Source organism: Paralichthys olivaceus, chromosome 3 (genome assembly GCF_024713975.1).
Source record: "Paralichthys olivaceus isolate ysfri-2021 chromosome 3, ASM2471397v2, whole genome shotgun sequence".
Lineage (NCBI taxonomy): Eukaryota > Metazoa > Chordata > Actinopteri > Pleuronectiformes > Paralichthyidae > Paralichthys > Paralichthys olivaceus.
The window spans coordinates 12,644,960-12,667,290 of record NC_091095.1 but is presented as its reverse complement, the minus strand read 5'-3'; the positions used below and the strand labels follow the sequence as shown (position 1 = coordinate 12,667,290).

The 22,331-nt window shown below is 40.6% G+C and overlaps 3 protein-coding genes across 3 annotated transcripts; 1 reads left to right on the top strand and 2 right to left on the bottom strand.

The window, feature by feature from the left end:
• Nucleotides 1-49: 49 nt before the first annotated feature.
• On the bottom strand, nucleotides 50-2,399 carry lsm7 (LSM7 homolog, U6 small nuclear RNA and mRNA degradation associated). Its single transcript, XM_020080406.2, has 4 exons — nucleotides 2,300-2,399; nucleotides 1,978-2,068; nucleotides 1,763-1,834; nucleotides 50-491 (listed from the first exon to the last, which is right to left on the bottom strand). The coding sequence occupies exons 1-4, from the start codon at nucleotides 2,303-2,305 to the stop codon at nucleotides 349-351; spliced, it is 312 nt and encodes a 103-aa protein (XP_019935965.1). The 5' UTR covers nucleotides 2,306-2,399; the 3' UTR covers nucleotides 50-348.
• A 114-nt stretch (nucleotides 2,400-2,513) lies between these two features.
• LOC109625244 (kelch-like protein 23) lies at nucleotides 2,514-5,238 on the top strand. The gene is made up of 3 exons (XM_020080404.2): nucleotides 2,514-3,595; nucleotides 3,809-4,220; nucleotides 4,329-5,238. The coding sequence occupies exons 1-3, from the start codon at nucleotides 2,629-2,631 to the stop codon at nucleotides 4,630-4,632; spliced, it is 1,683 nt and encodes a 560-aa protein (XP_019935963.2). The 5' UTR covers nucleotides 2,514-2,628; the 3' UTR covers nucleotides 4,633-5,238.
• A 103-nt stretch (nucleotides 5,239-5,341) lies between these two features.
• On the bottom strand, nucleotides 5,342-18,797 carry LOC109625338 (ceramide synthase 2-like). The gene is made up of 11 exons (XM_020080548.2): nucleotides 18,675-18,797; nucleotides 17,486-17,662; nucleotides 14,782-14,899; nucleotides 13,263-13,381; nucleotides 12,804-12,861; nucleotides 12,405-12,455; nucleotides 10,717-10,809; nucleotides 9,400-9,528; nucleotides 8,118-8,224; nucleotides 7,309-7,465; nucleotides 5,342-7,225 (listed from the first exon to the last, which is right to left on the bottom strand). The coding sequence occupies exons 2-11, from the start codon at nucleotides 17,659-17,661 to the stop codon at nucleotides 7,025-7,027; spliced, it is 1,209 nt and encodes a 402-aa protein (XP_019936107.1). The 5' UTR covers nucleotide 17,662; nucleotides 18,675-18,797; the 3' UTR covers nucleotides 5,342-7,024.
• Between the last annotated feature and the right edge of the window lie 3,534 nt (nucleotides 18,798-22,331).

Here is a 22,331-nt window from a genome sequence, read left to right as displayed (position 1 = left end):
ATACAAAATGTACAAAAGCAAGAAAAAAAAAATTGAACAAGAGCCAACGTATTTTTTTCATTTTATTTTCTTATCAAAAACAACAAAGAATACTAAAAAGTTAACTTATCCTGGATAAAAAGAAAACAGTCCTGTCAATGCCTCCAAAACATGAAGGCTCCTTGCAACTCAAATCTTTTGAACATTTGCACACCACTGACTGAAACAAAAGTGAAGTGTCCTCAGCTGATCAACTTATGTTGTTAACAACAGAAAATTCCTTTGTTGTATGCATTATCACTGTTATGATTAAAACAACAAAAACTTGTGCGAGTGTGTAACTCAGCAGGCAACAGGCTTGTGTGTGTGTTAGCCGTCCTGCTGCTGTATGAAAGGGTTCGGTATGGCCTCCATGCCATCCTGAGGACAGATTAGCACTACGGACGTTCCTCTGCAGACCACCAGTCCCAGCTGTCTGGTGTCTTCTGTCAGCTTCAGCTGGTCGTCTGGATCTGGATACACAATGGTTACAGACACAAATCACACACCATGTAAAGTTGAACATTATTGGAAGTCATTTCAAATTAATCAACTAATTATTAAAATTAGTTACTCCATGCTTTCAACTGCTGAGCAAAACACTTACTATTATTAGGTCAGTTGTGCAATCTGATTCAAAACTGGGCTTTAAAGTACATCATCTGATAATATTGTAATGGTCTTGACCTTAGCAAAAAAATAAATAAATTTGGCGATAATGTATGCTGTGGTTTAATAAACTAATCAAATAAAACTGTATTGAATTTAAGATTTAACGTTGTATGAGCCACTATAATATATATCCCTTGCCTTATTTCATCTTTAACAATGATTATATTTCTAGATTTTGCAGGACATTGTTCGAGTCACACACAACAACACAAATATTTTCAGAACATTCAGGTGTTGAGTGATGCCTGGGGAGTGTTTTTGTTTGCAGCATATCAAGATCATCAAGATGGTGGAAGAAGCAGCTACTGGTTTAGCCTTAATGTCTGTTTTTGTGTTGACAACAATACTTCAAGGCATTTTTTTTTACACGTATTGCAACAATGTTCATACTGAGATATTTATATTCTTCCAGTTTTAGGTTGGTGACGTGTTAGAAACATCATCTAAACACCCACCCGCTTGCTATGAATTTTAAGGATTTCTTTTTATAAGGGCTGAAAGGTAAGAAAAGATCCAGAATATGTCTGGAGAAAGTGACTCAGACATCTGTGTTCTCACATACTGCCCCTCCAGAAAACTTCAGATAATCAGTGCATGTCTGAAAGAAGATGCAGATACAAAATCAACTTCCCCTCTATCTAAATAGTGTCTCCTGTAGTGCTGGCCTCAGTGGTGGGATTGGGGTTTATCCAAGGCTGATGAGGTTATAATTCAGGAATGCAGAGATGACTTGTTTGGGTTTCAAGCTTGGTTCAGGTTAAAGAAACAAATTAAAGGTGATACAGACTTTATCATAGGCTGAATAAGTTGGTAAAGTTTTCTAACCCTAACTGTATAAATGGTGGGTTTCTCTCAAATTGAAGTTGTGACATCTTTCTACACCCTCTCTTTATTCTTAAATATATTTTTATTTATTTGATTTCATGCTTTTCACCATGTGGTTTGTTCACAAACCCTCTAACCAACAAACACATATGACATGATCATGATGTCAAGCTAAACCAAAACAAGTATATGAGAGGGATAATATTATGTTTGAATATCTTTTTAAGTATGTTTTATATCCACTTACCACGCATGTACTCGATTGTACCGTCCAGCACCAGGTTCAACAAGGGATCAAACCCTTTCAGGACACCGCTGGCTGAAACACACACATTATGAATGGAGCTTTGGTCAGGATCAGATTAACTAAACTTTCAGGGGATAAAGCTCAAACATATAACTTTAGCTCCTGTTACCTAAATCATGTTAGCATTAGCATATTAGCAAGCGGCGTCCACCTACCCTCTCGTCCTCCTTGAAACTTGACACGAATCGGCTTGTCGATGTATTTGGACAAGTCGAAGATGCTCTCCTTCTTCTTCTTCTCTTTATCCTGCACAGTGGAAGAAGAGGACATAGTTAGGAGTCACACGCGAGCTAGCTGCACACAAACACTGAGCTAGCTCTGAGGTTAGCTTCTCTCGGCTAGCTACGTTAGAGCAGCGCTGCGTCTCAGCTCATGCTCGTATGAAACCACTCATGGTGGAGAATACACCCTCAGTGTGTTTGTGTGCGAACTGGTAAAAACGTGTTTGAATGAAAGATGAACACAAGGCGAACTCACCGCCATGTTAGCTGCGTGACACGGAAGTTAAACCCTGACCCCGGGGACGCCCCACCAATCAAATCGTTGAGCGCCTGTAGGTGACGTAACTGGTTTGTTGACTGTTCTATAAAAGACACCAAGAAAGAAGAGGAGAAAATGGTCATTTAACTTAAGAAAAGATCAAGTGTTGAATTATAAGTTATTAGCCTGTTTACGTTTTAATCAGTATTTGTTTTTAAACTGACCTGCTTTTACTGTGATGTCAGGGGCACAGTCAGTCTATTTTTACCAGCAGCTGGTGTGTTGAGGACCAGAAGGAGAACGAGGCAGAGACCGGCTGTTGGAACATGGCCTGCAGAGCGGACACTGAGCCAACGCCTCAGAGCTTTAAAATGACAGTTCTCTCTGAAGAACAGGAGGAATCATCTGAACACCTGAAACACCCTGATCCTGATATTCCTGATGTTACTCTGCTGGTAGAGGGTGAGAGTTTCTATGTCAACCGCTGCCGTCTGGCCCAGCAGAGTCCCTACTTCAGGGCTCTGTTCTTTGGCTGTGGTGTAGAAAGCAGCAAGAGGAAAGTGGAGATTAAAGGCGTGTGTCTGCAGCCGTTCAGGGTTTTGATGGAGCACAGCAGGACGTCCAGGCTGGTGTTGGAAAGAGAAAATGTTCTAGGGATCCTCGAGACCGCAGACTTCCTCCAGCTTGAGCGAGCCCGGCTGCTGTGCTGCAAGTTCCTGGAGCGTGAGCTGCACCTTACTAACTGTTTGGAAATGATGACTTACGCCTGGTGGCTGGGCTGCACTCAGCTGTACACCGCTGCACGACAGGTGGTGCTCACACACTTTTCTGCTGTTATCGCTGAAGAGGACTTCCTGTCCCTGTCCAAGGAGAGCATAGCAGATCTTCTCGCAAGTGAAGACCTGGCTATCAATAAAGAAGATCTGGCCGTTGAGGCCACTCTACGCTGGGCATCATTTGACCCTAAACGAGAAGAACACTTTCTGGAGCTCATTGAGCTGGTGAGGCCCGAGTCTCTCTCTTTACCGTTTATAACTGAACTTCTGACCAGAATGAAAAGCTCTGACCCCAGAGCAAAGCTCGTCTGCATGCTGAATGAACATTTCCCAGCGTCTTGGTCAATGGGCAGGTCATTGAGGAGGATGGGGGCCAGAGAGACCCTCTTTGTCCTGGGTGGACCTCACGATCAGGAGCAACAGGCTCTGTACCAGTTTCACCCTCACAGCAGTAGATGGCAAAGCTGTGCGCCTCTGCAGAGGAAGAACCTTACACAGTACTCGGTAGCTGCAGTAGGTAATGTTTGGGTGAGGAGAATGATTTTGGATATGAGGATGATAATGAAAATGATTAAGATGTGAGCAGCTGAAAGTGTATTTATTGTCAAAGTCTGCAAATACAAGATTTCATCAGTCTTCTGCTTTTATTCTCATTAGGCAAAGTAACCAAACAATACACTGGACAATGAAATCATCATGTATTGACTTTGTTGATGTTCTCATCATGTAGGAGACAATGTGGTCGTAACAGGTGGCTACTTCCGGGATGTGCTGTGGTTCAGCGTGGACTGGGTCAGGATGTATGAATGTGGGAACCAACGCTGGGTGGATGCGCCGGCCTTGCAGAAATCCAGGCACAGCCACTGCTCCATAGGGCTGGACTCAGTGCTGTACGTCCTTGGTGGCAGCATGGACGAAGGGCTTGTCGCTGATGTGGAAAGGCTGGTCCTGGGGTCAGAGGAGGGTTGGGAGGGGGTCAGCCCCATGGTTAGGGCCGTGGAGAGGGCAGCCACTGCTGCTCTTGGGTCGTGTATTTATGTGGCATGTGGCCTAGATGAAAACGGGGAGGTGTACGGTGGAATTCAGAGGTATCTGGTGAAGGAGGATCAGTGGGATGTAGTCTCCTATTCTCCATTTCCAAGGTGAGTACATTTTCAATAAAGCAAGGACTTCTCACCACTTTGACATTGTCAAAGTAAAATTGCATTCTTTACTAAACATGATAATTGCTTAAAGAAACCCTCCTATAGGTATGACCTGGTTTCCGCTGAGCTCAACGGTGCCCTCTACCTGTTTGGAGGCCAAAGCTTACGTTTTGACGTGGAGACAGACGAGTGGACTGTGCTGGAGGAGGAATCTATGGACAGGAAGTTCTTCTGTGGCTGCACCACAGTCGGTGGACAGATATACCTGGTCAGTGAGAGGAGGAGTAACAAAGCATTTCCTAACATGGTGCTGATGGACCCTTATATAGACACATGCATTGAGGTAGACGATGCCATACCCTGCCCCGTGCCTATCAGAGGGTGTGTCACCATGAGAATGGATATGTGAATGAAATACTCTTATAACTCTATGTGCAGTTATGTATAATACAAGTGCCATTCTTGCTTTGAAGAGAACAAGTAGATTTCTATGTAACAGGTTGTGATTTCTTGGTGAAATAAATAAAACCATATTGTTATAGGCCCCCTCCAACCAGTGCGGTTTAAGTCTACATTTTTTTTTTTCCAGACTCATATGATGTCACGGCAACCTTTGACCTTTGACCACTGAAATCAAATCAGTTCATCTTGGAGTCCAAGTGACAACTGGCCAAACTGTGTAGAAATTCCAGACTTGAGAAATTATGTTTAAGAGACCAAAAACCTGCATTGTGAGTCAACTAAGACCTTGTTCTTTGATCTTTGATCACCCAGATCTACTCAGTTAATCCTTCATTCCAAGTGAACATTTTTGCCAAATTTGAAAAGATTCTCTCAAGGCCTTCTTATGATAACACTTTCATGAGGAAATATAGTTTTGTGAGAACAGCCTGACCTTGACCTTTGAAAACCAAAATCTAATCAGTTTATCTTTGAGTCAAACTGAGCATATGAAAAAAAATCCATCTGGGCATACTTGAGATACAACAGTGGGATGGACAGACAACACAAAAACATAATACCTCATGGTCTGTGGCTGTGCCGGCATGGAGGCATAAAAATGAAAACAAATATTGACTTAATTAAAAGATATTCAAGATAACATAAGGCACCAGTGCTTGTTTCTTCAATATAATTTATTGAAACTTTCCACACAATCAATAGAGCCTCCTTGTACACTCATAAGAGAACAGTTAAATGTAACTCAATAGATGGTAACATGACATATCTCCTGCCATTTGCTGGTTATGCACTTTATATTTCTCTCTTTTATAAATATTAGTATATCTTTGTGGCATCACAGGTGTGTCATTCAGTGGATCAGCCCTTTAAGTTCTTCTTTGTCATTTTAAATCCCACGTTGCACTGTACCAGTTCAGTTTTTGATAGTGGATGACAAACTGTGTACGAGAAGAGCAGTGAAATGATAACCTGGAGCCAAACCACATTATATACATATTATAGAACATGACTGATGTCAGATCATTGTTCCAGGGTGTTGGATAAATATATGTAAAATTAAAAAATCTCTCTTTTCCAGTATAGTGTTAGTGTCTGTCAAGTCGTATCAAAATAAGCTTTTATAAAAACAGCAAAATCCTTACATTTCAGCAAGACTTTCGTTGATCTGAGCCTGTTATTATTGGACCGTTGGAGACAACTTAACCACCTAAAATATCTAACATTCCCCTCATGTCTTTATAGTGCCCATATACTGTTTATCATGGCTTACCCAGGTGTCACCACCAACTCACTAACATTGAAACTATAGTCACAGTAAGACCTGGTCCATGTGTTTGTCCAGTAAACATAATCCTACCAACACAGAGCGTCACATATCGAGTGCTCGTCACAGAACAGTGTAAAAACAGCAGCCAAGCCATAAAACAAAACAACAGTCGGTCAAACCTCAACAAAAACATCTTTGAGAATTAATGGTGCCACACACACATGCACACAGGCATACACATTTATAAACACACACACACACACACACATTCGTACATACACACCTGATTTAAGTAGTTTTCTTCCCAAAGGCGCCACATCTCTTCAACATAACAGACTGAATCCACAGAGCAAATCAAACTCTGCCATTAAAATATATCTTTTTTAATGTCTAAAGATCTTTTATCGATTCTGTCACAGATTAAAACAAAATACAAATTATCTGTTGGGTAAATGGTTCATAAAAATATTCTATTAAGTGGTTTGATGACTTTTACTACAATCAATGTTTTTAACAGCCTCAGTACAATCAACCATAATGTGCATGTGAAAGCTGGGGGAGCGCATTACTACATCATTCTAGCTTTATTTTAAAACACCTTATAATACATATTAGATAACTGCTTGATATAAAATATTCAGTTTATCTTGTTGACCAAAGAAAGGATAAATGAATCATAACAGAGTTTCTACACTGAGGTATTTACAAACAAGTTAATGTCATTCAATGAAAACAAACAGCATAAATACAAAATCTGCAAAAAGAACACTTTTGAGTAGACGTAAAGGAAATTTTTACTCTCTCCTCGTTTTGCGAATTTACAATAGTCAGGGTGACACTCATGATGGCGTGTCTTCCAAAGATTTACAATCATCGGTGCTTCTTTCCCCTCTTTATTTTGTGAAGATAAATAGGATGCAGACTTACCCGAAATCATCAATGGACCTTGTTATGTGTTCACAAGCCAGGTGTGTATCATACGTCACAAAGAAGTTCATTTCCAATCAGCGACGGGGTGAAACAACTGTTTTTCCAGTGAGGCTTGGTGGACGAGGAGTTGGGGGCTTCTCCACTATCTGGCTTTAGGCAGTCTGCTGTTTATATTCCTCTGGTGGGTCAGGTTGTTCAGGACACAGTTGTTCGCCAGTGATGCCAGTTTGGAGTTGATGGCCCCCTTCCTTTGCTCCCAGCTGCATTCGTCCCCTTCTTCCTCAGGCTCCTCCTCTTCATCCTCCACTTCGCTCTCTGCATCGCTGCGTTCATCACGCTCCACCTAAGGAGAAAACTAAAGGGTGATGAACATATTTGTATTCCCCCGTCCCATAAGGTGCTGTTTGAACAACGTCATCCTCTTACCTTGCCCGAGAACGCAAATTTATAGACCATGCGCAGAATGAGATATGCCCAGAAGACGTGCAGGGCTTGCAGCACTAAGAGCAGAGCATTGAAGAAATAATAACCGAAGAAGGGCTCGAAAAATTGTGAAGACACCACCAGGGTTGTGTGGACGACTCTGTACAACAGAAACAATAAGACACAGTCAGCTTTGACCTGTTCTCAGTGTTGTTCAATACTTGAGAAGTTGAGAGCATTTCGACCTCCGACGTTCTGTTTCTCAAATGACCAAATAAACTCTTTGCAAGGATCTATTCACATTTTGTTCTCAGGTAAGAAACCAATTATGTGAAGTTGGTGGGAAAAACAGAGACAAGATGCATGTTGGAAATATGAGAAACACTTTGGTGATCCAGAACAATGGAGAGCAGATTCACAAACAAAACATTACTGCAGACTGCAGAGACTACAAAAACCATGTCTTAAACAAGATGGTGGATGATGGAGCACATAAACGTTTGCTGTGGTAATTTTAAACCAGATATTTAACCAAATGACCACAGCATAAAACAGTTTGGCAAGTTTGAGGTAATGTGTGATATGACTTGTTTGACGCAGCAAATTCCAATATATGGTAACACAATTCCAACTCATATATATCATAAACATCTTGATCAATCAAACATCATGATACACACTGGGTTGGACATGCGACACAGGACAAATCAACTTGTCAGTGCCCTCTGGTGGACTTACCATGTAATTTCCACAGTGTTTCCAATGTATCTGCAATAAGCTGAAATCAGCTGATATACAGTAAAAGGTCCTACCTGCTAGGAAACACCACCAGCCTTGTGACAAGGAAGACGAGAGCGAAGACCACAAAAAGTGAGTCACACGTCTTCGTCCAACCGGCATAGTGAAACATCTTAGCAGACTGGTGTATGAAAAAGACAGATAAATGTTCTTGTTGAGATCTACTAATCACAGAAGGTGTGACCACATATTAAGAGTCTGAATCTAATTCAAGCAGGATGATTCAAGGGACCTGGCAAAGGGAACCTGGGGGGGTGGGGGCATATGTTACCAAACCACATAATTTCAATCTTCAAACAATTCAGATCTTACCATACATACAGGATCATCATACATTCACATTTAGAAGTTCTAGTCTTTAACCAAACCTCTACAATTACAATGCACCTGTTCAAGGTCGGTCATAGAATTTAAGAGGGTTCTCAGAAAATTGACCTTGGCCCAGGCTGTTGCCTGCTTTGCCTTCCCTGTTGCAACGCCCCTATTTTAATTTACAGAGGGTGGGCAACAAAAGAGTCCACTCCAGTGGTTGTACTACAATGTTTTAGCTGCAGGATTGTATTGCCATCTGTTTCTGGATTTGTGATAATTTAGGCACTCCACTCTCCACTATTTAAATGTTCAAATGTTTAATTTAATCATTAAAGCAATGGAACAGTTTATATTCTAAATATGAAACATACTTTAAATCTGAGGTTAAAGCTTCAGTAGCAACAAAAGCTACCAAATGTTTCTCTTCAGAAAACATGTACCAGCCTATGCAGAGTCACTGACTGAGTTATTGTCCCTTTATGACTTATCAGACACCAGACTACACCCAGTCACGTCTGTACTCACATAACAAATTCCAAATATTTCCTCAGCTCTGAGATGATACTGACAATCTTTGTTTTTCAGATGTTATCGGTGAAATGTGACATAAGACAACCAAGGAACAATGGGCCTGTTGCATCAGCAAGCAATGTGGAGGTAAGAATTATTTTTTAGCTAATGGTATTTTAATGTTTAGCACAGACCATAATGATATTCTGTGTGTTATACTAGACAAAGTGGTGTAATGAGTGAAGTTTGTAAGAGGAAGAAAACCTAAAAAAAAACTGTTTTCAAGTCAAGTTCCCTTTGTGAAATTCCAAAGCATTGCACATTTAAATATATCATAATGATGTACAGTATTTCCTCCTTCCTTTTCCTCTTACTTACAAGTTCAGATTTATGCAACGTTCCACCACAATATACGACAATGCAAAGAGGGAGGGGTAGGGTGGAAAATATGCAAATTACAGTTTGGTGTTTTACCTCGAGCAGGAAGTCAGAGGAGTCGTGCACCAGCATCACCAAAGTGCCAACCCTCACATAGTTGGCACAGTAGGAAAAACCAATGAGGAATATGGTGGCGATGTGATGAATGACCTGCTCCCTGAAATCCTGGAACACACAAGTGAACACACACGTCACACAGCATGAGAGAGAAGAACAGGAGTCAAACCACGACATCAGTACCTAGCAGATCGTTTTCTTGTTGGTCTGATGTGCCCATGTGAGCAAAGTCAGATTTACATGTTGACTGCAGTCATTTGCTTACACGTTGTTAAAGGTCAGATGTCTCTGAGCAGCAGCTTTTAGTCTCTTGTGAATCACACAAAACTGAATATTCATTCAAGTTTAAAGAAATAGATTTCACCCATTACTGACTGATATTATTTATCAAAACACCTCTGGCTCTCATGTGAAAACTTGAATCTTGTGCCCATGTTTGAATGTTTGAATGTTTCATGTTTGAATCACATAAGTGGTTGCAGCCCAAACCCAGAAGGCAATTTCACAGGGTTCAGTTCATTTTGAAATGTGTTGATTATAATTGTCCCTCTTATTCGAAGGTCTTCATGTCCACTGAGACATCTGCAATATAACAAAGCTTCCTCTGACTGAAATAATTTTACCCTTTTTTTGAGATCTATAATCTCTTTTTGTGGATTCAGGTTATCTTTATTTTCTAATCCTCGAAATGCTAGATTTTCTGTAATTTTGTTGTTGTCCAGTAGCTGAGGTCTGTGGGTGTGGGTGGGAGAGGGTGAGCAGGCTGTCGGCTGTATGTTCGCATGTTTTCTTAACTCTGCATTTGTGTTAATAGGACCCGCTCAAAAATTAGATGCGACATCTCAAGGGGGCGGTCCTCTCAGTAAATTCAAAAATTGCCTAAAAAAATTTAAGGTCTCCTTCAGAAACAAAAGATTTTTGGACAACAGCAGAATAAAAGGAATGAAATATTGTAGAGCAAAGTTACCTGAAGAGTTAATGTGTGTGTCTGCTGTGTTTTATTTTTCACTATGTGTCATGAAGTTAATGAAAGATTTTAAATCCTGCAAACGCAGAGTACTCAGTATTACGAGGTAATAGCAGATAATCCAACAAATTATCTGTATTAAATGTAATCATGCCAGAGAAAAACAGGGTTTTGTGAAAAAAAAGTGAGCAAGTGATGACATTTAGCTTTTTTGAGGTTTTGACCATTTGATTAAAACGAAAAGAAGGTACAGAGGAAACTGCAGTAGATGTGTGTGTGTGTGTGTGTGTGTGTGTGTGTGTGTGTGTGATTTTGAAAGTCACACTCACTTTTCGCTTGACATCAACAGAGACGCACATCAGCAGCGACAAATAAAAACCCATTTCCAGGATGTAATACCAGTAATGAGCCTCGGCCACGGGCTGAAAAATGAGAGGAAGAGAGAATCAATGAGTCAGAGTCTACATGCAGTGCTATGTGCAACAAAAGCATTTCCAACATCTGTGTCGCCTCAGGAAAACCCACTGTGGATGTTTCCTGGAGATTTTGTGCAGCAGAACAGTCTCACTGCATATTGTGAAAGCTAAACGAATGTAATGAACTGACATTGGCACTGATTTTGGCCCCAGCAGCATGCACAGTTCAGATTTTCCAAAGCTCTGGATGGTCAAATAAAAAAACACCTAACCATTCCTATAGAGACCTCAACAAAAGTGTTAAACAGCTAAATGGGTAAGTGTTTTCATTCAAAGAAAGTGGTGGTGTGCTATCTCAAATCCAAACACAGTCTGCAGCAACACAATGACAGGAAGTTGACTGAGGCGTTTAAGTCCTGAAAACACATCCTTCTTTTCTCTGTCAGAGACCACAGTGCTCTGGAAAAAGGTCAGCAGCAGTGTTGCCTGCAGGAGCTGTAATCAATCAAACAGCAGATAGAGAGATATGTGGCTTTGCATTTTTCTTTTTTACATTTTTTTCTTTTCGTTCGTGGTCATGACCTCTCTAGAGATTGCTGGCTTCCCCTGAGGAATGCTAACCTGCAGGCATACGTAACTGTCATCAGCGCGGAGAGATTAGCTGTCTTACTCATGTGAACACATCTAGGAACATAGAAGCTTTCGAGCTTACTGTAAAGAAAGTGAAAGGAATGAAGATTTTTAGTTAGTTGGTGGATAGAGAGATCTGACCAATCTCTGATAGAAATCCAAATCTGCTGCGGACAAACTCCTTTACAGACTCAGGACTTTGTTAGGTTGGTTGACACCCAGCTAATGTTTTTTCTGTTACTTTTTGTTAGTATTAGTGTTGAGATAGAATCTCCAGAAAACTTGGTTGAAACATGGTCCAAGAAAGAAACCATTCATGTGTAAAGGGCTGGATCCAGGATTATTTTTTTCACTTTCTTTAGTGAGGTGGCCAACATCTTCGCCAATATCCCATCCCATTAAATTCATTAATCTTGATGATTAAAATCAGGCTCGTTTAGGGAACTAATATCTATGAGTATGTGCAATATCATGAGGCCTAATTAAGTTTAAGGGGACTGTTGGGCTTTGGCGGAGGTATGTGCTCTATTTGGTTCCATTATGTTGCTCAATGATTCAGTCTATAAACATCTGAGAAGTTAAAGAATAGTGAAAGATGCCTGTTACGAGTTTGAGGAGTCCAACTCCAGTTTTATGATCAACAAAAACAAGGATAACATTTCCAATCAAATAAAATGAAGGAAACGAGCAAAACCTCACATTTGAATAGCAAGGAAACATTTTGACATTTTTGCTTGAAAAAATTCAAAACTGTTGACATTTTCTGTCACTTAGTCTAACTAATCTTTGTTATTCCAGAATTCCAGAACAAAACATCTGTGTCTAACCAACTCTAATTGTAGTAGATTGTCTAACTGACCTTCATTGGTAGTAGATTGTTTCTTTGAAAATGAAAATTTGGTGACTGATCTTTTTATAATCAACAACATCATAAGAATCCTTCCTCTCAAATCACAGTGTTTCCTGCTCACCTGTTTGGGATATCCCCTCCAACACTCTCTGTGATCCCACAACCACTCACTCTGAAGAACCAAGGAAAAATAATTTAGTTGTAGCCTGGACAAGATTTAAACTTCATTAGAAAACAGAAGATTATTCACAATATACATAGGTTTAGGATTATGAAACACTTGTACATATATATAAAACACTTGTACATATATACTTGTACATATATATATTATATTGTACTTGTACATATATACTTGTACATATATATTATATTGTACTTGTACATATATATAAAATACTAAATCCATCACACTCACGCCCAACAACCTCCTCACATTTATATTCATACACATTGAATAAATTGTTCACAAGTGTAATTCAGGATAAGAAATTCAAAAGCAGGTGACCAACAGACTTACATTAAATAAAGAGGCGAGCCCAGCGGTGAATGCAACCATGTAGAAGAGAAACCGCCAGCTGCAAAGATAAACATGAACATCCTGTGTTAGAGACTGAAAATAATCAATAACTAATAGATAAAATAGGCAAATAATATATGATCATACACATTTGCATGACATCACGATAAATTGAATTTAATATCAACATGTTCTTTGTGAAACTAGCCTCAGTTTATAAAGCATAGATGACTAAATAGAATTTAAAATAAACTTAGCTGCAGCATCAGAAATCTTTGCACTAATGTCTAAGTTCCTGCTGTTTAGTTGTGACCAAATCTTCACAATAAGAGTGTGAATGGTGTGATGTTCGTCTCTGCCACAAATCCACTCCAGTGAACCCTTCCAAAACATTTAACCTACTGCAGCTTTAGTTTGTTTCATTTATTCAACAGTGTTTAAGTAGAAAAAAAACCTCACAAGGCCTCGCAGAACTTTTTGGTGTTGCTGGGTCGATCCTGGTTCCGTCTGTGTCTGAACCACGTCTGTATTTTTCTCTGAGAGAGGCCACACTGCTTCCCCAGACTCAGCAGCTCACTCTGAGTACACACAAACACACACACATGGTTACACGTCATGTGTGGGGCTTGAGTTTAGACGGAATTTAGCACTTTTTTCATATATTTAGGTTCATACTTCAAAGCTGCGAGCTGTCCTCTCACTGTCTGAGATGCAGTATTTCCCATGTGAGCTATCACTGGCCTGAGCAACATGCTGATCTCTCTGTCAGTTGTGTTTCAACATCATCACAGGAAAATTCAGATCATACAAGCTGCACATTGTACCTGTCAACATGGACATGTTAAATGTGCTTAATCAAACAATTTGTTCTGTACTGATGAGCCTGTAACCAGACAACTGTTTATCCGACACTGCCTGCTCTCTCTTTCTGCAACCAGATACTTTTCAAAGTGTTGTGTTACCTTGGAAAGAGTCCTTGTACTGAATGAAGAGTGTGTTATTCAGAGTTCAGTCAGACAACTCACGTTCAAATGTTCATTGCAACGCTAGAACAGGTTATTCTTTGGCGTCTAGTCTCCGACTTAATCCCTCAGATATGATAACATAGATACGATCGGAGTGATGAGCAAGTACTTGTGACCTTGTGGATTTTCATTTGACATATCAAGTCACGTCTTGTTGTGACAGGAGAAAAACCCTGCTTGTCCTCGCAGAGACATCAGTGTCATGATGCCAAACGTTACTTGTGCACACCTATTTACCAATAGAAGGAAAAAATAAGACAAAAGACAAAAACTGCAATAACATTTTATTCTGTTCTGTTTCCTGATGCAGAGGTTCATTTACTTTTCTATTAAGCAGCTTAAAAGGAGGAAACAGTGACATGAGGAAGTGATGATTGTGACTGAAGAGACCAGACAGCATTCTGATAGTTAAGCATCTTAATGGAAATGACAGCCTCACACACTGTACAGTAAACACACCCTACACAACTCACCTAAAGTTCCTGTGTTGAATAATCATTTTACCTTTGTAACACATCCACCACTTCTCCTCAGCGTGACTCATGAATTTACTGAAGCTTCCTTTCCTTGTTCCAACTAGAGACAGCTACAACTCAACTACAACCAGTCCACATAAAAAAGAGAAGTCTTAGAGCTACATTCTCTTCTCTTCTTATTGTATCCACTAATGATCTCTATTTTTGATTTTCTACTGCTTTAAGTATAGTATAAAGTAATTACTACATTATTTGTCTAACTTGCTTTTTAAAATAATGATGACAAAATTGTTTTGAAGGCTACAAGTATAAATGACTTTTTTTTTGTACGTATATTTCTGGAGTGTAGATATGTGATAAGAACACAGATAAAAGGTGCTGGTAAGTACGCGGTTGTTGGAAAATTCTGCTTTGAGACAAGAGGGATTTTCCGTCATGAGCAAAAGAAGGGAAGGAGGAAAAAATATAAATACAAACTTGCGATGGCTGCCGACTGTTCTGTTTGTAGAAGGTCTCCAGCTTTGGGATGGAAGTGGCTCGGATCCGAACCTGATCCTTCACGTCTAAAAGTCTGCTGAAGGGGACGGCGACGAGCCTGAGAGGACAGAGAGCAGGAGAGAGAAGTTAAATTAATTTTCTACGTCAACAATCAATCTTATTTTAATATATTATAATTCCAGAGGAATTAGTGTGAGGTGACATCAACAGCTGTCCTGTGTGATGTTATCACAGCACAATGCAGAGTAATGGCAACAAGATAGCTCATTACTCTACTGGTGACATGGCCACTCCCATGGGACATGCTGTGACATTTGGCCAGGCAGCTTTTATCATTAGCTGATATGGCATCAAGAGACATTTGATCTGCATGTGTGTGAGTGTAAAAGTACCGGTGAGATGTTTTGATCTGTGTGTGTGTCTGTGTGTGTGCATGTGCAGGTGCATAATCACGTGTGTACAGTAACTTTATCTCAGAGATAATCACCCTGAAGTCAGCAGGGAGGGGGGAGACTAGAGAGAATGAGAAGGGTAGGACAGCTTTGCATTAGACAAACACAGTCTCAGGTTACAACATCATAACACACACACACACACACACACACACACACACACACACACACACACACACACTAAACAGCTGTGGTCTGGGATGATGAAATGAAAACACACCTTTAGACCGTTCTGCTGACTGCCTGCTCCTCAGACACAAATAACATCACAAAAATCCACCACAACTCTCACAACTACCACAAAAGCAAAATACACAGATGCCCAACTCGACAACACACAAGCACGATATTCAGCACATGCTATTACACACTCACTGCTGGCTGCTAGTAATACATTTAATATTACCACTCATACGAGTAAAGGCGACATGAAAATCCACTTTAAACCAAACAATAGCACTAATCTTTCAGTCAAACATGCTCACATAGTTTCAACAGATACAGCTGATAAGGGGACAGCTTGCAAAGACGTCAGTCCATCCATCACATGCTCATACACATTGTCTCCATCATTCACGATTCCTGTCTTATTACCAGCAGAACAAGTTACTGTAAATGTACAGGTACACTGTCCCTAAGGTTGGGTTTTACAGTTTTACATGCATGAGCTTACACTACTACTTGTTTTAAAGACAGTATAAGATTTTTAATTAATCATGATGACTAATTTCTGACTTGTGTGTGGTAATTGCTTTCAATATGATTGGATTCTAAAATTTGATATGAATATGAGTAAATTAACATTATGTTGGGGGGTTCAATATATCTAATTTTCCAGTTCAATAACATCCCACAATCTTTTTTATACACTGGTGTAGGAAAGTGATAAAGAAATGCACTGTCATCAAATGATCAGATATCTGAAAACTTTTTGTGATCAGGGGAGTCAAATTTTCCTGGGAATGTGCGTCGCCCAAGTATTTTAACAGTCATACAGAGGCTGCATTTAAATATTATTGCCCATCAATGAATTAATAAATTGTATTGTCGCAAGAAATGTAAATCCTTTCAACAGCTGCAAGGACACTTGGAAATTACATTGAGGTAATAAAACAAGTTAGAAAAACACAAACAAATCTAAAATATATGTAGGTTGAATAAATGTATATTCTTTTTATCTTTGCAGCTCTAAATCCTATTAATTTCTTTTACAAAGCTAGTCCACAGATTCTCTCTTGTCGTCACCACAGAAGTGTTTTTTGACCTTTAACCACAAAGTGTCTTGATGTTCCAGGAGCAGGATTCTCATAAAAAGCACTACTTGGGGATTCACAATAACCTTTTCCCATCTGTTTTTATACATCGTGACTTCTGGTGGTAGTTTTAACTATAAGAGATTGCAGAGGGTGTTGTTTTATCAGTTGGCGGCTGACATTAAAAAGCTTAATTTACCATTATCTCAGCCCATCAGCTAGATATTACAGTCGTTATCCTCCTTTTCCTCAATAAACACACACATTTTTAATCTGCTCAGTACAGTGCAATCCCTCTAGAAGGAGAAAGGGCTTTCGCACTGTCAGCAGCTGAAACTGTCTACTCATGATGCCGGCCTCCTGCTGCAAGTCTGATCTGCAGCCTCCATCTACTCTGAGGACTAATGAAGAGGAGAGGAGTCATTATCCTGAGCCACACAAGCAGTTTTATAAGCAGCAAGGCAGCCAGTCAGTAAAACAACACCAGCAGAGCAAAATGAGATGAAATCAGAGGATATTACTATATTAAAATGTTCTCTTTAATGTGGTGACAGATCCAAATAACTTGACTACAGCTGACTCCTATAAAACTGTAATATTTAATTTCAAGCTTGCAGGCCTATCATAAATAACTCCTGCACAGAACTCTGGATAATCTCCTCAAAGTATCCGAAGTATCTGAGTTAGGGAGGACATTCTCTGGAGTTTCTCCTGGATAATGTCAGATTGAGATCATGTGAGAATATAGCAGGAGATTATCCTGAGGATTCACTGTGAGCAAGTGGGCACACTGATGATGTTCTTACACAAGAAACTGAAAAAAAGTAAAAAGATAGTTCATGTCTGAAAACGTCTATATTCACAAATTGCTGCTCCGGTAAAACAGGCATAGCACATGTCAAGTTGATGAAAACAATTAAGAAGTGAGATTAAGTTGTGATTTTATGGTCCAACCGAGATCCGGAAGGAGTTTCTCACCTCTCAAAGACATATCTGAGGGCTATGAAGGCAAAGGCCAGAGGCAAGGTGTAGATGAGATCCCTGGGTAGAGGAAAGCGTCCATCTTCCTCCTTCATCTCAATGTCCTGCCAGCGGATACCAGGAGGAAGCCAGTACTTCTCCTGCCACAGCCACTCGTTTAACAGGGCCTCCATTCTGAGGAGAGGAGAGGAGAGGAGGAGAACAGTGTTCCGTGTGACTGTTTGCTGGACTCCCTCGACGACCTGAGCTTTTGAAACATTGATGCCTTATTCATATTTATGCCAAACAGCAGTTGAGACTCTAAAGATTTGAAATAACAGATGAAAGATTAGAGGGAATGAAGCTGTGTCTTGTTCACACATTCATCAGCAGGTTAATATCTTTATCTCTTGATCCAAAATGATTGATTGATGGTCTATAAAATACAAATAAACATTAAAAAAGAGGTGAAATTAAATTTGAATTTCCCAAAGACCAAGGTTTTAAATCGGTCCTGAACCCAAAGACACTCACTTATAATAGTATGTGACTGAGGGAAACAGATGCTCCGCATGCTACACTTTTTTTCGCTTTTCTTGGGAAAATGACAGAAACAATGAATTGATTATTTTCTGTCAATTAACTAATTAATTAACTAATAGAACTTGGGCTCTGGATCACATATAGTTATTAGTTTGCAAGGCATGGAAACAAACACAGTGGGTCCATTATTCTCTACATGTATACCAACAAATACACAATAACTCACAAATGTATGCATGAAAGGAGTTCTTCACACACACACACACGCACACACACACACACACACACACACACACACACACACACACACACACACACACAGCCTGGTTGTACACAATGATAACAACATGTCAGATCCTCTGCGCAACAAAACAAACACATAATGCAGTTCACAGTGAGACGCCTCTACACACACACACACACACACACACACACACACACACACACACACACACACACACACACACACACACACTGCAACAAACAAACGAGGCTAAACGTTAAACGACATATAGTTGATGCGCAGAAGTCGCAATGAGGAATTCCTCCCTCACATCCTGATGAGCAGCCTCAACAACACCGTGACCCTGCACGGATCTATTGACTGAGTCAGAGAGCACAGAGAAGCCTCCACAGAAGAAAACAAGTGCGACATTGCGGTTACCTGTCTGCGCTCCTCTGATGGTGATGAAGGTGATGAAGGTGATGGTGGTGACCAGGATGTCCAGCGCTCAGCGGAGCCACAGGAGAGGAGGAGGAGGAGGAGGAGGAGGAGGAGGAGGAGGAGGAGGAGGAGGAGGAGGAGGAGGAGGAGCGTGTTTGACGCAACCAGCTCCTGCTGCTGCTGAGGGGTGGAGACAGAGAGGGAGGGGGGAGAGAGAGAGAGAGAGAGAGAGGGAGACCACCAACACCACCATCATCATCATCATCACCTATATCATCATCACCTATATCATCATCACCTATATCATCATCATCCCCATCATCAACACCTACTATGAGGATCATATGAATGTGACAGCATGCTTGTCATTTACTTCCTGCTGCTGTAACACTGTAAAACAAGAAATACTGGACTTTATATTATCTTACTCAGTTATAATTTACCTGTGCAATAATCTTTTTCTATTCGTGCCATTTCAATTTCATGTGTGTGCAATCCTGTCACACTATATAGGATAAGATTTAAAGCCATGCTCACATGACGCTGCCATCCATGCCAGTCATACTGTATTCTACTCCCTTGTTTTAAATAGAATAAACAAACTCACTCTTTTTATTTTCAAAAACTTTGATTATATGAATCGCTATGTCACGTTTCGAGGCAGAGGGTGGTATTAACATGTAATACAATATGTAATGAACATTAGATTATCAGAAAACAACACCTAATTTATAACATGCACCTTAAAAATATAAAAATGTACTTTCTTTTTCTTCTCACAGAAACACAAGGAAACCGCTGCACAGACAGACATTTCTGACTCCCTAGTGTGACGTTTATTTCAAACCATTAACCAGCAGGTAGGGTTACTGCAGGTGTAGATGTAAATATAACTAAATTATTATATTTAAGTTCAAGATTTGACAAAATCTATCCGATCTTTTTGGTGGAGGGATTATATTTGTTGTTGTGATTTGTTGTGTTTTGTTTTTGTGTTTTGTTATATGTGGCTGCGTGTTGGGATTTGCTGTTATATCTTCTTAATTTGTTGTGTTGTCTAATATGTTGTTGGGAGTTGCACTTCGGGGCGAATTATTAGATACTGAATACTCACAATGCAGAGAATCTAAAACTACGGTTAAAAACCTGTTTTCAGAACTATGAATACTTTTCTGTGTGACACCCTGATAAGCCATTTTGACAGTGTGTCACCATGATGATACCATCTCTAAAATAATGGCAGGGATGTGTGTCACTGAGCTGGGTGTGTTCTGTTATCACTGCACAAGTGTTGACTAGCTGTTGTGTTTTTCACATGCCACAGCTAATGCTTGTCATGCCCTCACTGTTGCATAGAAGTGTATGTACACGAAAAAACTTTTGCACATGCCCCACCCCTTTTTACCTTCATGTAGTTTTATCTGCGAGACATGATTATGATATTAAAACTGCTGGAGGAATGTGGACTGTCTAGAATAATAAGTTAGTAATCTGTCGATCAGGCTGGGAGAAAGTAAAAAAACACACTCTCCATACTATGGAGAGAAAAACGTTAAATATAACGAATATTCTACAATATTTTGTAAAATGCAAAAAATTAAAATCAGTGTTTGGATTGAAGTGAGAGCATGTGTTTTTATAGAGTGGTTTTCACATGGAAGCTGGTGTTGTTTTGTGTATGTGCCCAGACATGCCTCAGTGGGACTTGTGGTGTGTATTTGTGTGTGTATATGTGTGCGTGTGTGTGTGTGTGCGTTGGATAACTGCTGCATGATTGGTATAATGAGTGGAACATTGGTTTCCAAACGAGTATGACGGCTAGTGAGTTCATTTCCTCTTTTAAAGCCAATCACAACAACTGATGCAGAGATGCAGTACAATGGATAAGGTACTAAATATTAATCATTGCTGAACATACAGAACAGCACTTTGAATTTGTTCAACTTAAAGTCATGTGTAAAAGTAGCCTGGTCTGCATTATAAAGATTTTATGGACATTTTCAGAAACTTGGATTCTCCGCTGCCCTTTCTTGTTCCCTGTGGAGTCTGAATGACCTACACAGCTGTGTTCTGTTACCTTGTTCAGCTCTGCTCCCTTAAACCATCCTCTCCTATCTGATAAACGCTTTCTCTTACTTTCTACTGAGTGAATGCACTTTGTTCTTAGTGTGACCTGCAGTATGGTGTAGATTAAGGTATGAAATTAAATTGGCGGAGGTGTATCCTTGCATAAACCAGCTCCTGATCTGGCCAATACCCTGCGCCATATTGCAGCCACAAGGGGGCCTCAGCATATGAAAACGATTTGCATAAAAAGTGAACGTGTGCTCCAAATGTCGTGGAAACCCGTCCCATGAGACATTTCACTCAGAACAACACATGTCTACCTGCTGGTGGCGCCATAGAGGATAAGTTCTGTCATGATTTATCCAGTCTTTAATGTCTGTTTTAGCAGTCCATAGCGGCCCATTCAGTTGTTGGACAACATTGCTGCTGCACACAGCAACCCTCCCTGCAGAGGATCCACCACTCACATCCAGTCTCATTGGGGCTCTGAAGGCCATGAGTCGTAGGGACCGTGAAGGGCCTCAGGAGGCCCCTGGTTCTTAACTGTGTACCCCTCTGTCTGGGCCAACAATAACACAGGCGGTGAGGTGGGGAATGTGTACAGGAAACCAGTGCTTCACAGCAGCAGCAGCCGTGGCGGCTCTGAGCCTGGCTGAGCTGCTGAGGACCTGGCTGGAGCACAGTCACATTTCAGCCAGGGCTGGGGCGGGGCTCCTCCAGAAGACACACAGACACACAGACACACACACACACACACACACACACACACACACACACACACTGAATTTTCCCACGGGACCCTGACTGCAGATTACAGAGCACGAAAAAGCACATGTGCATAAATACCCAGACTCATGTCCCACTTTTACCCATTACCTGTTTCACCAGACACACAAGGGCATAGACAGGCTCATATATTTATATATATGTGTCTTTCATCTGATTATCTCTTTTTGTTTCTTCTCATTAGCACACACACACACACACACACACACACACACACACACAAAGTCTCATCAGTACACACTCTCTTGACCGCCTTCTTGTCCCTTGTCTCAGTGAGCCTTGACACTCCCTGTCATCCTGCTCTTCCCTCTGCCAGGTGTTTTGTCGGCCCCCTGTGGCTGCCAACACAACACAGGCTCTGTTCTCATCCCCCTGAGGACGACTGCTGGGAAGCTCTCACATGCAAGCTCTCTGTCTCTGTTCCTCTATTAATTTCTCTCCTGGAGCATTCCTCGAGCTCTCTGCTGTTGTTTCTCATTCTTTTTGTCTGTTATTTTTGGCATCAGTTCTCCCTCAGACCCCCAGAGTGAAGCCAGTCAACTTTCCAGCTGTAAGCTTAAAGACAACAGTACAAGGCATCCGATCTTAACACACTCTCTGTCTGAGACCGGGCTAAGACAACAACTGGAGGCATACAGTGAAAACGGTGCTCCTGGGTTAGATGGAATTCTCCCTCGTGGACAATGTTTGACCTAATTCCAGTTGAAGGACTAAACTGTGATGCCACTTTATTCCGACAGAGGACGCCAGATATTGCGACTCCTCAGATATCTAACTATGTGCATATTGTAATATAACAGCAGC

Excerpts from the sequence above, each read along its gene's own strand:
- lsm7 (XM_020080406.2), bottom strand. Across the intron at positions 1,835-1,977 it reads GTTTCAAGGAGGACGAGAGG|CCAGCGGTGTCCTGAAAGGG; the intron begins GTAGGTGGACGC and ends TGTGTGTTTCAG. Across the intron at positions 492-1,762 it reads TACAATCGAGTACATGCGTG|ATCCAGACGACCAGCTGAAG; the intron begins GTAAGTGGATAT and ends TTGTGTATCCAG.
- LOC109625244 (XM_020080404.2), top strand. The coding sequence starts at position 2,629 with ATGGCCTGCAGAGCGGACACTGAGCCAACGCCTCAGAGCTTTAAAATG. Across the intron at positions 3,596-3,808 it reads GTACTCGGTAGCTGCAGTAG|GAGACAATGTGGTCGTAACA; the intron begins GTAATGTTTGGG and ends CTCATCATGTAG. Across the intron at positions 4,221-4,328 it reads TCCTATTCTCCATTTCCAAG|GTATGACCTGGTTTCCGCTG; the intron begins GTGAGTACATTT and ends ACCCTCCTATAG.
- LOC109625338 (XM_020080548.2), bottom strand. The coding sequence starts at position 17,661 with ATGGAGGCCCTGTTAAACGAGTGGCTGTGGCAGGAGAAGTACTGGCTT. Across the intron at positions 14,900-17,485 it reads CTCAGATATGTCTTTGAGAG|GCTCGTCGCCGTCCCCTTCA; the intron begins GTGAGAAACTCC and ends CTGTCCTCTCAG. Across the intron at positions 8,225-9,399 it reads CCTCTGACTTCCTGCTCGAG|TCTGCTAAGATGTTTCACTA; the intron begins GTAAAACACCAA and ends TTCATACACCAG.